The following is a 17,923-nucleotide window of genomic DNA, read 5'->3' as shown; positions in this document are numbered from 1 at the left end:
TCCCATTCTCTTTTCATTTCCCCTCCCACACACACTGCTGTTCTTTTTCAGTGAGCTGGCCTGTAAAGCCCTCAGCTTTGCAATACCAACAGCAACATCACAAGGCATGCTCTAAAATTTGTGCATCCTCCCAATTTCATTTAATGCAATGCTCATTTGCAGCAGGGAGCTCTGCAACGCTCCAAAATGTGCTCATTTATTGGTGACTGTAGCTTCACCTGTGCTTCTCCCCCCGCACTGCCACCTGGAGCATCTCTTCCTGCAATAAAGTCATAGAATATTTTAGGCACAACTAGGATTTCTGCTTTTAAAGACAATCATGATGTGCACACACAGCTTTCCTCTAGCTGGGATTCAGACAAAGCAGACAATCAACAAAAAGGAGGAGCAGAGAGTCCCAGATTAGCAGAAGAGGAGCTGTTTACCTGGCAGGTCTCGGTTTTGTAAGATGTTCAAGCTTGTGCTGGTCCCTACGCCTGTTCAGTCATCTATGGAAGCATGTCCATAAATACGGCTGCTCAGCTACCAAGTGTGGCTGAGCACAAAGAACAGATGTGAATGTAGAATGGCATCAATTGTCTATACATCATGCAGAGAAAAGCAATGCTCTGAAATGATGCTTTCTCAACTGTCTTTGTCCTCACAGTGTTGTGTTTTTTTTTTTTTTTTTTCCTCTTTTATTTGACTCTCAGTATCAAGGCACAGTAGGAAAAGGAAAATGTTCAAAAAAATGTATTCACTGAGTTGTGGAAAGCACAGCTACCTCTAACAGCGTCCTTGTTTTTTGAAAAATAAGCAAGTACATTTGGTGTACTTTCTGAGTGCATCTTACAAGAGAAATTCTCTGTTTTTGTAACCTTAGCAGAATCAGATTCCTTATACCCTTAAGCAACCTTACAGAAAAAGAGGAAGGAAAAAAAAAAAAAGGAAAAAAAACATTCGGAGCAGGTGTGTTCAGTACTTCTAAGACCATTTAACAAAAACTTGAGTATCACGAAGGATTCGTGTAAAGCAACAAGCAGAGTTCACCTGAATGCTCTTTTGTGCAAAATGAAACACTCAAAGTATTCAAGTAGATTCACGTATGATAAGATTTATTAAACACTGAGGGAGAACTTTGTTCCCATTAAATATATTAAATGACCTAAATGCAGGCAGCAAAAACCTTTTATCAGAGGGATATTACAAAGAGACTGATTTCAAATGCAAAACAGCAGTGTTGGTACGAACGCTTTGGCTGCTCTGTGCATGCTTTGTTATAACAGGTTACAGCAGCAGCTGTACCAACGCAAACCTAAAACCTCAGCCATGTATAATTGAGCACTTGCTGCAGTTAAGGTAGGGCAAGTCTAAAATAAACACACCACAATACACCACTTTAATATCATCTCTGCAAAATCCTCTCTAATTTCTCCTCTCAAGAAAGCGCTGCTGAGGTCACTTGGCTTCTGTCCCTATCCCAAACTCTCAGCAATCCCAGCCCTAACAGGGTGCTTTGGTGCATGATGCAGGGGAGCTGGCTGAGAGCCTGTAGCTAACTCCAGCCGGAGCTCCTTGTAACAGAAGAAAAGTGTGGAGCAGTCACAAAGAGGAGGAAAAAAAAATAAACGACCAAATAAAGAAGAAAGAAGAGATTTTACAAATCCCAGTTCAGCAGAGGCTGCGCTTGGGAGCAAGACAAATCAAGCACACCTACATGAAACAACTGTACAGCCACTTAGCAGTGCATCCCCAAATCATAGCGGTGCCACATGTCAGAGCCCTTCTTTTCAAACTTCGTGCTCTGGGCTACATCTCAGGCACTAAATCCTGCCGGGAGGGCACCAAATCCAGCAGAGCTCTTCCTCAAGCCTTGGGTTACAAATTCCGGATGAGCATCGCACCGAGCAGACACGCTGGGGCCAGAAGAGAAGTCGGAGCTGCACGGGCGCAGCAATCTCTGTGCTGGTCTGCTGTGCTCCTGCCAGGCCCTGGGGGGACTCGAGGAGGCTCCCGGGGGCACTCGAGGAGGCTCCTGGTGCGTGTTGCCATGGCACCGCCTCCTGGAAGGGGATTAGGGGGAGGCAGCAAGCACAGGGAGCCTGCTCTGCTGATGCAGAGGTCACCTTTCCAGAAAGAAACAAGTCCCTCCTCTTCCCTTCCTATAAAGAGTTTATTGAGGCCGAGAAGGTGGAGGACGGCGGGAGAGAGCGAGGCATCTTCCAAGAATGCATCGAAACAGCCTTCAGGGATGGGGTGGGGGCAAAGACAAGACAGGTACTGAGTACATGACAAATTGCACCTGGTGCCTCTGAATCTCACCTTGCAAGACAAACCTTCTAGCAGCATCTATTCTGCTTCACTGCTGTGTTAGCCTGTGAGCTGTGAATATTTCATTTTGTTGCAGATGAGCTGGAGAAGGTTAGTTTTGTTGTCTCAGGATCCACGGTAGAGGAATGTCTATCTGTGCGAGCAATTCCTTGAAGTTACCATATTTAAAATAGCTCATTAAACTGATTAAGTGGCTTAGAATTGCTACTTTATCTTCCACAAACATCACAGCAATGCTGGAAAGTCACTGGTTAGGTGCAACCACATGCATTTACAAACAGAAGGAGATGCACTTGTAAACACCATCGTGTATATTTCAGCTATTGATAGATCTGCAACGCAAGTCATTGACTTGTGCCTAAATCAACAGCATCCCGATCAATAAAGGCAATAATTACATGGAAATAATAGTTCTCTGCTTCTTTAAAGCCGCATCTCATTTTCTGAGGCTGTAAGTAACAATGAAGAGAAATTGCTTGCTGCCTTCCCTTTTGCACAGAGGCAGAGTTAATAAGCCAAAGTCGCTAACTTATTTCCCAGTGTCTAGCAAAGGGACAAGATTAACAGGGGCTTTTCTGTACTGGGTCGGAAGCTACTGGCAAGGCGAGCGCTGCTTAGAGCCCCTGTTGAGAGAGAGGTAATCCCAGAGAAGCAGATTACTGTAAACAGGAAGATCGCCATGCACAAGGCGGGGGAAGGGCTGTTTGCACAAATCTGTTTCTGTTAAACAGCCCCATTAACAAACCAAATCCCCATTTAAATTACAATTAACCTCAGATAACAAACTCTTTTCCTGCTGCTGGTTCTATCCACTGCTGTGTGCAACCAAGAGTTAGGGAGCTGATGTAGGAGTTCAGAGCAAACAGTCACAAGCAGCACTGAACATTTCTCACATAGCTGCTTCCCAGAATTTCTTTCCAATAGGAAAAGCAGGTGGAGGAGGTGCCTGTCAGGGAACGTTTTAAACTTCTCACCTCTTCTCACATACTTTGGAGTAGCGATCTTCAGGGCTGCCTAACTTCCTCCTAAACCAAGCCAATGCCCCGAGGTCTGACCGGTGGCAGCATCCAGCCGATATGTAAAAGGTCTCTTCACCACCACCACCACCCTACAGCCCAGCCCCGAGCCACCCCCTCTCCTCGCACACCGTAATTCTGTAATTTGCTGCTGCAGGAAGGGCTTGGTTGCAAGGAGGGAACGCCGGACCTGGAAACCTCTGGCTTCCAGCAGCAGCCCAAGGCGCACGGCAGGCTGTTAGCTGACTTGTGGTACGTTTTACTGTCTACAAGGCATGTAGGCTAAAGGGTTAAAGTCCTAATTGCTCTTTGGTTATGAAGCTCTCATGCTGATTCTGACCTATTTAAAAGCCAACCAAAAAAGCACATAGGACTTGCAGTTACTGAGCTTACCAGGGAGAGTTGTGTATTGCTTCAAAAACAAGCCTGTGGACATCAACAACCCAAAAGGTAACAATTAAAATACATATATATATTTATATAAATGAGCTACCAAGTAACAGAATCCCCTAAACTATGTTTCCTTTACCAACAAATTGGTGTGAAGGCAAAGAATTCTTGAAAAGAGTTATTTGCTCAGCTCAAGCACCCGGCTAAAGCCTCGTCTCCACCGCTCTTACGCAAAACCGGACGTCTGCATGATTCAAACCGCTCCGGCACAATACCCGTGTGTTTAGAGACACTCCCCGAGATCAGAAAGCTGAATTCAATACTTAGCCACTCGCAAAGTCCCAGCAGAGAGTTTGGCCTCTAACGCAGTGAACTTTCTGCCCAGCGTTGCTATTCGGATCCCCAGCCCCGCTGGGCCGGACCCCAAGGTCGGCAGCATCGCCTGCAGCAGCAGTGCCGCAGCACCAGCCCTCCTGCCCCATGCACGCGTTCGTTTTGTAGACACACCACACCCTGCCGCGTGTCCCAACTGCCTATTAGTGAAACATCCTATTACTTGGTCAACAATTTGACAAGTCTAACCAGTTTTATTATTATTGTGTGTTTGTTTTTTTTTTGTTGTTTGTTTGTTTGTTTGTTTTTAAATTGGAAATTTAGGGTTGTTTGTTTAGATGCAAGTTCAACCCGGCTGCAGTCGAACTCAGAGCTTTTTCCGAGCACATCTCTTTTGCCTTCTTTTGAGTTTCTGATCTGCCTTCACAAGGCCCTACGCAAAGCCTCGCTGCTTGAACCTCCCCTGCCTCCCTCCACAGCACCGTGTGTCCAGCGGGCACCTCTGGCAACACAGCTGTACCCGCTGTGAATTTCGCAGGGGTAATGTGCTCCCAGCCCTCCTGTAACCAGAAGTCTTTGCTGTTAATGTGTGAAATTCTTTTGTTTTGCTGGAGCCGAGATGCTTAACCTGCTACGTTTCATGTCACTGCTAAGCGATATACAGGTGGGTGCTATGTGGAGGAGCCCGCAGTGTGCAGAAAAGCACTGGCCAGTAAGGAGCACGTTTTTAAAAGGGGGTCACTGCAGCCTACAGTGGGGCCAAGGCAGAGGCTTGCAACAATAGGCTTTATGTTGAGGTCTTGTTCAGTTTTCACTGGAAAACAAACAGCTGCACGAGGACCGAGAAAAGTGGCTGAAAGAAATACGTTCACCTCCACCAAAACAGGAGCGAGACATCTCTCTGGAAACAAACCACTCCTCCCTTCTCTCCATACTCCAGCGTGCAGATAGACACAGATATGCTGAATGAATGCAAGCTCTGACTGAGTCAAGCTTTGACAATGCATTGCATAATACAGATTTTTATCCTCAAGTCTCAAGCAGGATAAAAATTACCCACCTTTTTTGAAAACTTGGATTAAATTACGATGAATAAATAGGAAAACACAGCAAGATCTAGTTCTACCATTTCTACGACAGGTGCTATTTTCACACTGCAAAGAAGCAAGGAGGGAGGTGCGGGCACTTACCGAAAGTAGAAAACGCTGTCGTTGGAGCAGCGATAGCGCTTCACCATGAAGCCCAGAGCCATGGCTACCTGCTTCCCCGCGACCTGCCCGAGCCCATCCTGAGCAAGCACAGAAGGGATCCTGCGCTCGACCACGACTGTCTGATAATGCCATAAAATGACTTTTAGTAAATCAGGAGGGCTCCCACGTGGCAGTAAATCCCAACAGGGCAAAACCCTCCCAGCTGTCTGCAGAGCTTTGCTGCAGTCGCTGAGACCGTATGCAGCCAGTCTCAACAATCTTTGCTCCCTCTCCATACACAGAACCAAGGTGAGATTTGTTGGACCACTTAGAAATACTCTTAAATTCCTGGCCCCCAAATGAAAAGATTCATTTGGTCTCTCCTTATATATTTTTTTAATATTTATTTTTATTGTTTTACATTCTATATGTGACTGAGAAAATGTTAAGAAAGAAATGTGTGGGTTGGAGAGCTCAAAGAATGCAGTGGGAATCCGGCTAGGAAAGCTGTGGAAGGTGATTTGGTAACACAGAGCCTCACAGTCAGCACTGCTGATAACCCAATGACATACCGTACTGGCCACAGATCTGAAGAGCTTCGTTCAAATCTGGCTTGGGTCACAACCAAGCACAGTTTAAGTATTCCCATGTTGGTGTCTTGTGAAGACAAACCACAAGTTTTCAAGTACAAGTGACAGAATCTGGAGTGATAAAGGTGGTGTGAACTGCAGAGGCTGTGGATTCGTGCAGGACACCTGGATACTGACCACGGTGGGCTCATTTCTGCAGGGGGACCACAGTTTTCTCTCCTCCCCATCCACTCAGTCACACTGAAGCAAAGTTTAAAACCCAGAAAAACAAAGTAGGCTGCCTGTGGTTCTTCCTGATGAAACAGAAAATCTGATTACAAAAAAATCTGCAACAATCTCCAGCACTCCCTTCTGACAACATTCCTGAATCCTTTCTATTTTAAATCAACTCCCAACAGACAGTATCCCTCCTCTGTCACCACGCAGTGTGACAGTATCCCAAACCAGGATAACCAATCTTCCTTATTCCAGAATTTTATAGTTTTTTATCTATGGACATCTCCTGTTTCTTAATAGGACCCGAACACCACAAAAGCACGAGAGAAACAAACATGACAGTAGCCTCCATTTCTTTCCTTCTAACCTTTAAGGGTTTTAATTTATAAAGCTACATGGTGCTTTCTTTGAAGCTAGGGCTCTGTATTTGTCAGAGCACGAAAAGGTAGATGCTATCGGTCAATCCGGCCCTGAAAACCAGTACAGCACCGTGACATCACCCAGCACCACCTGCTTAAAATGGGAAAGGGCTGACTCACTGAAGCAGAGGCCAGGAAAGTTTTTCCTGCAACAGACCAAACTCATACAGAAAGCTGAGAGAGCAGAAGGTGAGAAAATGTCAATTCCCACTCAGCTGCTGTACGTTACCTTCTTTCACGCACAAACAGTTGTAGCTGACTTGCTCCATTGGAAAAATCCCAAATAACAGCGTAATTCTGAACAAGAATAATTTTTTTTTAGCCTCTCTCTTCCCTCCAGCCCATCTCCTCCCAATACACTCATCTGTTCCTCATCTCAAGTGCTTCATTCCCACGTAGGTCTTGAGCTGTGTTTCCTATTAGTCTAGGCACCAAGTGCATTTTTTAGGCACCCTTAGGTAACACAGTGAAACATATGGGAAGGAAGGGAGAAATTACTGGCAAGTTTAACTTTACAGTGGAAATGAGCTTCCTTTAAGGCTTTATTCATAAAATTAGAAATACCCTTAGGAAAGTAATAGCTATAACCGTATCTTCCAAGTCGCTACGTTCAATTGGTGCGCCGATTAGATCACAAATGCAAACAGAACTCTATAAAGCCTTCAATCTTTTCAACAAAAGGTAGCTACAAGGTTGAGCAGTGCTGTTATGCTTTCTTTCCTAGAATAACTTATCAGCAACTCACGACCTGTACCTGCAGCACGACGCTTCACAAACATCGATGAAGCTAGAGGTGAGGCTCATGCTTCAGAACAGCTACAGCCATTTGTGCAAAGATGAGCTCCAAATAAACTTCATCTTGGCTTGCTTTCTACATAGCTTGGCTGCTCTCAAATGATCTCCCTTGCCTCCACGCTGTGCCCTCTGTTCACTTCAGCACATGTAGCTCTGAAAGGCGGAGGCTCGCCTGGACTTGTTAGCAAAAAAGATCAGGTCCATTAGCAGCAAGTGCTGCTATCAAGTCACAAAACACCCAAACAGCCATCTCTGGGACTACAGCTGCAAGAGACACTGCTATAAGGCTAGCGTAGGAGGCCAGAGGAGAACTGTGGCAGGACAGAAAGCGCAGCCATCGCCTCATCCCTGTCCAACACCCTGCAGGTCACTGGTTGTCCTGGGCTCTGTCCCCCAAATCTCTGCATGGACTCTGCCACTGGAACTTCTCAGTTCTCATGGATCCTCCTTAAGTCCATGCCTAGGAGTCCAGAGAAGGGTTACAGAACCAGCGATGCCTAATGTCACCTCCACATGTAGTGCATTTTATGCTCTCTGAACAGTCAGAGAAAACCCACATGCCATTTGGGTCTAGCTGACAATTCATGCCCATACAGGTATGGGCAGAGAGAAGGTGGCTTTGCTGTGTATAACGTCTTAAACCAAAGTTGTAAGGATTAATTATAGCTAAATATATTGGCTATCCCAAAATAATAGCATTTCCCTGACACTCCAATGGAAGTGTCATCCGTCCGGGTTTAGCATGAGTACCAAGTCAGGAAAAGACAAACACATTACTTATTGCAAAGGTACTTCTGCATTACAAAAATTCAAGCAAAGCTGGTTACAAACAACAGTACAAATAACAGGTGCATTATTATATGGTGGCTTTATTTCACATGCTCACTGAGCTGCTTTTTAAAGCAAAGTTCCATCTCCCTGAAAATAGGCATTTAATTAAAACAAACAAAAACAAAAAAATAAAAAAATCACACCACCACCACAGACTTGACTCTAAACAGACCGGGTGGACACTACCATGACTAAAGAGCAACAACGTCCACACCATTAGTCACATTTGGTAAGCAGCAGTCTTTTCTGTAACTCCAGAACTTAACAAGACCTCTTACATCCGAAGCCTTGCTATCTCCATGATTTTATGGTGCTGACTTTCAGATGGAGAAGATAGCACCACTGATTGAAGCAGCACAGCATGACAGATGCAGCTAATGAATTCAACTCAGCTAAAGAGAAGGGAAAATGCACTAAACAATGTAAAATCAGAGAAGCCTGTCATGGCCTTAAGTACAGGGCAACTTATTTTCCACTCAATCTAGTTCTCCTGCTGGGCTGCTGTGGAATGTAACACACAGCAATGTTTAATGAAGACAATCAAGACACTTTCCAAATAGAAAAAAAAAAAGCATATAAGCTCTTGTTTGCCTCACATACAATCCACTCAAGCCTGAATCACTAGGTGAAAGCAAAACAAGTAAGACTACACCAAATGGAGCACTAAGATGGACAGAAGTCACCAAGTTTTCCAGTTTTCTGAAAATCAGACCATCTGTTCCTTGTAGGACTCTGCACTGCAGCACTATATGATCTACAGACAAGGACTTTTAGCTGCACCACAAACCTTTGGGCTTTGCCAGTGCTAGCTGAACTGATCTGCTTGCACCAGCACAATCTCCTATCAGCCACTGCACTGATCTGCAGATAAGTATTGCATTCATTAAGGCAAGTTCTTGTAAAAGCTGATCAAGCCAGTGGCTTTGTATCATGAAATTTAATGTCTGTACTTTATGTGAAACAGATGCATAAGAAGGCATTTGAGTCCAGATGCCTAACCAGAACTTCTTATCAGCTGTTAAGAACAGTAGAAATTTTCAGTGGCGTGCCAGCGATGCATCGTATAGAAGGAAAAACAACTTATAAGATACAGTCAGCCAAAACCCATCCATCTGCCAGTTTAACAACAAAATTTGTTCCTTACTCTTATTCTGTGAGCACATATGCATGCAGATTTTGTGAAGTGCCTCTAGATAAGTAGAGATTGCTTTGGGAGATACACCAAACCTTACCTGTCATCAGCATTGCGGAGAGATGGGAGACGGAAACTTGTGTTCCTGTCCAGCTTGGACTGACTCTTTGTCCTCTTGATGGACCCTTTCAGACGTTTACTGAAGAAGCCCTAAAATGAGAAATCACAGAAGTGAAATGGGGAAACTGATGCCAGTAATAAATCAATCAATGCACTGCCACTGAGTCCAAACTCAGCAATAATTCCTGCTGACTGCAATTATGAGGAATGTGCTGTATTGGGATTCCTCTAGGCACGAAGGCAATACTAAATAGTTCCAGTTCATGACAGCCTCATATTGCAGTAATTAGCACTTCTCATGTTACAGGTGCACTTCACTGAATAACAACTACTATACAAATGGTAAGAAAACCCGTCATTTAATAAGGATGATCTTAGATATTGGTATTAGGTCCCACCTTCCCTTTACATGCCATGTTTCCAATTCTTGGTCAGATTCAGACTTGAAGATGTCTTTTTTTATGCACCCACAGTTGCACCTAGGTTCTCCTTTTGCACTTAAATACAGCAGGTCAGTCATACAAAAACGAGTAATTTCAATAGCCTTTCTAGCCAAAACTGAAACTCTCAAAAGATTTCACACACCAGTGACTTCAGATACTAGTCCTGAAACTGATTTAAAGCAAAGATCAACTCAAAAATTTACCTATGCTCTAAAAATACCAGATCTTCAACTAATCTCTCTTCTGAACTATGGTAGTTCACCGGACAATTGCAGACCAAAGACACGAGAGCTGCAGGGAACCTCTGGGGGTCACACAGTCCTCCTGCTCAATGGGGGTGCCATGCCAACACCAAGTCAGCTTCGCTTTGACTTTGTCCAGCTAAACCTTGAAAACCTCTGGAGACAGAGATTTCTCCACTCCTCTAGGCAACTCAATCCAGTGCCACATGACTTTCCAGTGAAAGTGTTGTGGGTGTTCAACCAAACTTCCTGAGCAGCAATTTGCAGCTGCTGCCTCTGCAGAGCATCTCGATGGAGAAAAGTTTGGCTCCATCACCTTTGTAACTCCCCTTTACGTGGCAGTAGGCAGCCTTCTGTCACCCTTCAGCCTCTTCTTTCCCAGATAAACCAGAGCTCAGCCTCTCCTTGCAGTCATCTTCCTGCAGACATCAGCAGGAACGACAGCTGTTTGACCACCAGAGCGATACGAGTGCAGCTCACTACTGATACACAACGGCGCGTGCATCTGTACGGGTGGGGAGCTCACAGAAGTGTTTCAACACCTGCACGGCTGATTTTCTCCTCCAGCCCTTTAAATTACTTTATGCAATATGCAAAACCAAACGGTGTCAAAATATTTCCGGAGCTTGCAGGCATGCATGCACATACATTCTTTGGTATGATCAAAGCAAATATAAAGGTTCTTAATCCATAGGATTAAGCAACGTTTTACTGGCTGAATCTCTTTGCTCCTTCACGGAACAGCTGCACAGAGCACTGCCGTCAGGACGTTTCCCAAATGCACGTGAGCGAAACCACGTTTGTTAAGAGTATTACAGGCTGGTTGGTACAAGTTGCTCAAAATGAATTTTCTTTGGTGTGGACTGAACAGGCAGATCTAGAGCCCTGCTTTGGGACAGGTGTAGTGACAGCGAGAGCCAGCTGGGGCTGGCCCTCTGTCCCACCATCCGTGCTCTGCTAGGACAGAAGTCAAGCACAGCGACTTTCAAGAGGTTTGCAAAGCAAGCCCCTCAAGCTGCCTTTGGGGCAGGTGACAGATGTTGCCCACAGCTGCCTCCTGTAACACAGAAGTCAGCAAATCGGAGACAACAAGGTCTTCTGTTCTCTCCTACACAGAACGCCGACAAAGCAAGAGGTTTTTTATTGGCTCCAGGTGACTCAACCAGATGGAAGCATCCAACCTGTTTGTTTTACAGACTCCTAAGAATTAGGCCATCCCAGCAAAACAAGACATTATCTGTAATCTTTTAGCCTGAAAAATCTCACGTCTTTCACCTCTTGAGGAAGAAAATTAGGTTTATCTACTGTATTCAAAGGAAAGGGCTATTACCTTCTTCTCATTAAGGGATGCCAGGTTAATTGTTGGAGGACAAAATCACTTCCAGACATCAAAACCAGCATTTGGTCCGGTTCATCTATAAGCATCTCCAAACCAATTTCCCAATTCTGCTTTTTTTCTGGATCTTTCCAGCACATGCAGATCACCCTCTCCCAAATACTTGTGTAGGAAACAACCTGCTGGCTCACATCAGAGCCCACAAGTGCCTGTCTGTGGGCAGCACAGAGAGATCAGGGTGCCCTGCAGCCTCTGGGATGGTGCCGTGTGGGGCAAAGGAAGAAGGAATCTGATTTATGCATCTGAAGGTAGTGCTACATTTAAGGCTGCCCTTCAGTTTCTGAGGCTTCCCAGCAGGCTCCTCCGAGATGAAAGCCGCTATTTTCTACTGAAACAAAATAAAGTGCAAAAGAAATGACCCTATACCAAGACAGTACCTCCCAAAACCTATCTACATAGTGTGCCGGGGGAAAAGGTACTGTCGAAAAGGAAGACGCGTTTTTAGCTGTGTATGCTACTCAAACTCTGCCCATGTTCCCACACTTTTCTTGGTCCTGGTATTGAAAAAATGCCTTTGAAAAAAACCCTGTAATCAATAGATGCTCTTGGGCTTCTCTTGGGGCCACTGCTGGAATTCAAGTAGAGGATGTAAAGCACTTTCAAAGGCACTTTCGTGTATTCTGACCTCTCAGCACAAAAGGTAACAAACCCAACTACAGGGATTCAGATCTGGTGGACCCTGGCTTCATTCCAGTACCTCTCAGGCTACTCAGATTGCAAACGCGAAATAAAATGTTTTTCTCCCCTTAAGGACAAATAAGACAAAGCCGACCCAATTCAGCAAGGGTGAAAAAGTATTTCTATTGAATCAATCCAAAACCCACTCAGAGAGGGACTGTGAAGTCATTTCTGTGCACATACACAATTTTAAATTGGCATTGCTTAAACATCAGTGAAACATACTCTTGGGTTAATTGCACTTCATCTATTCCTTCACAGATCGTTCCTTATCTTTGATTGAATGAGGCTATGCAGGACTGACTATAACAAAAAAGAACAGAGAACACACTTAATAATAAAAAATATTCAAACAAAGACTGTGCTTGCTGGTGATCCTCAAAACACCTGAAAACATTTGTAATATATGCTCCACACCTTGCTGGCAGCTCATGCAGGGCTAGCGCTTCCAGATGGACAACCTGGGAGCAGAACAAGAAATTCACATGTGCCAGAACTGAGCCGAGCTTTTGGACTTCCGTTTGCCAACAGAAATCCTTTTAAATGGAGATTGCAGATATAAAACGTATGCAGAGTTGAAAAATAAACTTCAGTCTGCAACAAACTGTCTAACTGAAAAAAAAAATTCCTTTTCCTACTAAATAGAAGAAAACTCTGCCAATGCTACTAACTGTAGCTTGTACTGTTAAAGACACTAAAAGGCTTTACTTCTTATCTTATTGTCTAGATATTTCTTTTGAATACTTATTTTAACGCAAAATACACTGCTGTTTGGTTCTTATGCCTAAATGCAGTGATGATGTATCCAAGGTTTAAGAAAAATCATGAAACACTTTTATAAACAGCTGGAATTTTACTCCTTAAAAAAGCACCCACTGACAAGAAACATGTGAGCTTATTACCGAAACTGCCAGAAATGATGAGATTATCTCAGTAAAAAAATACAAAATATGTGGTAGGATAAATTATCTGCCATGTAATTGGGAAAGACCAGTCCGATGTAAATGTATTTTGAAGGGAGTCCAGGGAGAGAGCAACTGTAGGAGAACCATGCCTTAATCCCTCCCGAGACAGACTGGATGGTCCACATCAAACAGGACGCATCTCAGTACAAATCCCTCTCAGCACCATGGGTTTAGGGGAAAAGAGAGACAGAGGGAAAGCAGGAGCAATGCCACATGCTCAATGAGGCACGTGGAGGAGGTTCAGAGTGCACTCATCATCTCAGCCAAAAGCATCAAACCCAAGGCTTAGAAATCTCAATGATACAACATCTAAAAATAACCCAATTCCAAATGAGATGAATTGAATTCTCAGTGGAAGTGAAGCAACCCATCTCACTCACAGTCAGACGAAAATGGCCACAGGAGAAGCGTGGAACCCGGATTTTTAACCTTTATTTTTATTTATCTACCATACAGAGCTGTGTAGGCAAAACATGTAAACCCTGACCCCTACGTATATTAAACTCGAGGCTGGTTACTGTTAAGGGCTGCTTTGCCTTTGGGAAATCTGTGCCAAAGATGAAAACTGTCCGTCTGTCCTTAATGTCAGCACAGCACCACACGAACTCTTCCACAAATTCAAAGACAGCCCAACTACGGACTGCTCAACTCTTCGACTGCTGCTCCCAGAAGACATACTGACTCTTCACTTTGGAGAGAACAGCCCATGCATAATAAATAATGGTTCTCTTTGTTGTTTCAGAAGTCAAAGGTTAATTCACCCCCGAACCAATAAAAATATACATAACTACAATATGAATTATCAATCAATAGCATGTAACATTATTAGCGGAAGTTTCAAAGCAAACCGGAGTGAAATGGGTGACAATAAAGGTTCATTTCATGTGCCGTGCCATGGTTTGCAGCACTGTTACCTATCTTGTGCGCTTCTGGAGGCAAACACGTTGCTTTTTGCAGGTTTGCAACACGTCTTGAACAGTTATGATTCTCGATGAGGAGCACTAATGCATTATTAATCACAGCAGGTGGGTAACTTCATTTACAGAGCAAAGAGACTCGTCCTCTCGGAGGGGAAGGACTGGATGGGTTACAAAGATAACACTCAGATGACTACGGACGATGACAGAACTGCCTCCCAACTGCTGCTCATTAGAAGTACATGAAGCACCTCATTTCTTAAGTTGCTCAAAAGCAGCTACCAAGAAAAGAAACTGGAGCCAAGTGAAAATTCTCTGAGGTGCCAGTAATTTTGTAAAGCTATGGCAAGCGGGGGGAGATGGCCAGATCATTAAATGGAATGATATGACTAGCAGGATATTCCAAGAATGAGGAGCAAACACAGTGAAGTTTACTATCCCCTGTAGAACAAAATAAAAAACAAACAAAAAAAACAACACTGTAAGTAGCAAGGATGTGGAACAGTTTGCTTATGAGCCCAGTAACGCTCATTACTAAAATATTAGCAATGACTACCTTTGAAAAGGCTCTGAGCCACTCATGCAGTAGAAAAGCAGATGAAAACCACTATATATCCTCCTCTGTGGAGATATAAAGGACAAGACGGTGACTTGAGATGGTCTAAAATTCCACCATCAACTCATCCCAAAAGCCTGGCACTATGTGACTGAAGAGGTGTTTTGTGCCCAGGCAGAGGACAATAAGGAACATCCCCAATGTACAAACAAAGGATAAAGCACAATCAGAGGGAAGTGGTATTATGGAAATCCAGCATTGCTTTCACATTAATGCACCATTCTTTTCTGATCTTCTCATCTCAGCAGCAAAACCAGAAAAAAACTAAACTCCAGAAGTAAAAACTGATTAAAGGCAGGCAAGAGGGGGATTTCCAAAAGATATATTTTTAAAGACCGATTATTTATTTTAGAAATAAAAGCAAGAAAGGATTAGAGATGTATAAAACAAATAGAATGGGAATTAACTAAGCCCAGCATGCACCTTGTTACATAACAAAACCAAGGGGCAATTTCACATGAGAGGCAGCAAATTTAAATGATTGTCAGGAGACCTTTTCTAATGCTATCTATAAATCATCTGGTAGAATTCTCTTCCACAAGATATTATACAGACAAATTTTTCAGCGAGATTAAAAAAGGATTACGTGTTTATATAAGGAAGAACAACATATGTAGCTGCATTAGTCAGGTTTAAAAATAACAAGAGTGAGCAATTATCATGCTTCAGGACACAAGCTGATCAACAGCAAGGATCAGGAAGATATTTTTCCCCTGGTGGGACAGCACTGCAGATTTGGCCAGATTACAATTTTGACTTTCCAATGAAAACTATCTACTGCCACAGAAGGGACGCAGGGTAGAACGAACATGTTTAAGAAAACCAGAGGAAAGGAAATGATACAACGGGGATACATTGATAATATATCTTTTAATAACATGTATCTGAAGATTGCCTGCACTCTGCATGATATGCAGTCAAAAGTACTAAAGGAATCAAATTTCCAAGTCACTGGGTATCATGCTGAAAAATTCATGAGGAAACAAGAGCTACCGGATAGCTGGAAAGAGCTACAACAGCCTTTCAGATCGCAATTCAGCAAGGCATTTAACATGGTCACAACGGGGAGAAGAACCTGGGAGCTGTTTGCATAAGGCACTAGCATAAGGAAAGATCACATTTGAAAGCCCATAGCCTCGAATTGGGGAATAAAGGTCAGAAGTCTGTCCAAAACAATGATGATAAACAATAAATATTATGAGAAAGAAGTCATCTATCAACGTGTTTAATCAAACACCACCATTTATCAACAAATGGGCTGCGGCAGGTGAAGCACGTGGAGAGCAAGCGGTGGCCTTCAGCTCACCCCAGCAGGATGCAGGCGGCTGCATTTTCGTCCTTCCCTTACGTCGGGAAGGAGGCAATAATTTCTGTGACCCGGGCTCTTTAGTGCCCTGGCACACTGCCAGTAAGCAGCCCAACACTTCAGAAAACCTTCTGATAACACAGTGTACATACTAATTAGAAAAATTAATGGAACTGAGCTTTGACAAAGCTAGTAGCACAAACCTGAGAACTGGCTGCAGGAATATCTAAAAAGAGTAATTATGACAAATGATAAGGTGTCAAGGTAGGAGAAACAGTCCAATGGGATGCGATGGGGATAGAGGCATGACTGCTTCTGTTTAACATCTTTGTTAATGATCTGGAAGAAAAGTTAAACAGCACATTAATTACACTGAGCTATATTAAATTAGGAGGTGAAGCAAGGGCCAGCAAGGACAGAGAAATAACACAAAGGGTTGTGAGCAATTAGAAACCGATAACACACATTCCTGTGAACTTCAGTGCAAGAACTAAGTGAGTCAATTGAAGGGAATGTAAAAAAAAAAAAAAAAAAAAAAAGGAAAGAAAAAGCAAGATAAGTGATAAAAGGTTGAGAATGACTGATTTGCAGTGAAAGTATTAATTAAACTGCACATAACTTGACTAAGTTGTGATTTAGAGGTGAAGAGTTGGTACACACTGAAGTACCACTGAACCAAGGACAGACTGGAACATGACCAGGTGTTTAAAGCTATATACGGTCATAGCTCCCCTACACTAATTGCAAGTGAATTAGATAAAGTCAAGTTTATAACAAAAATTAGAAGAATGTTCCTGCAGCTGAGGTCCACCAGCCGGTGTCGCAGACTGGATTTACCCACCATTTGACCCAGCTATGAACAGTTTGACTTGATGAACAAATCTGCTTTGGCAGAAAGATGTTGTGAAGGTTACCAAGCCTATGAACGGCCTTTCTGCCAGAATAAGAACGCAGATGAGAGCTGGGTGAGCATCCTGGAGACAACCCATTTTTCCTTAAGACACAAAACCCATGGAGCAATAACCAACAAACCTAAACCATCGTAACAGCAGATGAAAAAGGTTGAAGCAGATTTAAACAGATGTGCTATTGTGAGAAAAGATGGAGTGGGAAGTAGAAGGAAAAACGTTAATCTTACGACAGGGAGGACAGCTCTGAGCAGTTTTTTTCATGAAGGATGCTGTGATGCCTCACATTAATGTGAATCAACAGCTCCATCTCCGCATTGGCGCTGTCGCAGAATTAAAAATATGTACTTGCAGGCCATCGAGTCACATGGCCAGAAAAGATCAGACTTGTCCTAACCTGGCAGCATGACGGTAGCAGAGCAGCGCTCTGGAGAAGCAACAATCTTGCTGACTGCATAAAAGATGAGGCTGGGCAGCCGTGAGATCTCATCAAGCTTTGACCTTCACTTAGGCTGGCTGCATTGTCTTCTGTTCCATTTAGCAGTACTCTTAAAGAGCAAAGAGGCAGACTGTATTTCTATAGATCCAATTATATTCTCGACTAGAAACAACCCAAGGAAGGCAACCCGTAAGTATCGGTCTTCCCATCACATTCACGCAGAGTTCCTATAAAAATCATTTTATTTACTCCAGAGATTGTTTTGGCTTTTCTATCTCATTTGCACTTGTTTTTCTGCCTCTTTCTTGTCCTTCTTTTCTGATAGCCAGCAGACATGGATGAATGATATATTGTTTGTGATAACAATTCCCTAAACCCCTATGCCGAAGACGCAAAATTGGAGAGTGATGCGAGCCTGAAGAGTGGTTTACCAATAACCCCTCTGAGCCTGCCACTTCAGGAGGTCTGAAAATGCCAATAGTCTCCTATTTACCCTGGTCCCTCAGTTCCAGTGGCAGAGAACACGGTGTGTTGCCGCAGTGCTACAGGGGCCCGACAGTGCATCAGTAGGGAACGGGATGCACTGAGACGGAGACACTGCCAGGACATAGCGTGTGTGGGAAGGGAAAAGCTGGTTTCTCGCCCACCTATGCGTCATGATGCCTGCTTCT

At 43.6% G+C, this 17,923-nt stretch overlaps 1 protein-coding gene across 3 annotated transcripts in view; it reads right to left on the bottom strand.

Annotated features, from left to right (window-relative positions):
- The window catches only part of RASAL2 (RAS protein activator like 2), a 174,783-nt gene that overhangs the window by 32,228 nt on the left and 124,632 nt on the right, over nt 1-17,923 (bottom strand). For all 3 annotated transcript variants that reach the window (XM_084291410.1, XM_084291411.1, XM_084291412.1), the window contains exon 5: nt 9,323-9,432. In XM_084291410.1, the coding sequence (XP_084147536.1) occupies nt 9,323-9,432 (110 nt within the window). The remainder of the gene's footprint in view (nt 1-9,322; nt 9,433-17,923) is intronic.

The sequence above is a fragment of the Netta rufina genome, assembly GCF_964035555.1.
Source record: "Netta rufina genome assembly, chromosome: 8".
Taxonomy (NCBI): Eukaryota; Metazoa; Chordata; class Aves; order Anseriformes; family Anatidae; genus Netta; species Netta rufina.
The sequence above is the reverse complement of the archived record's forward strand: the minus strand, read 5'-3'. Positions and strand labels throughout refer to the sequence as shown.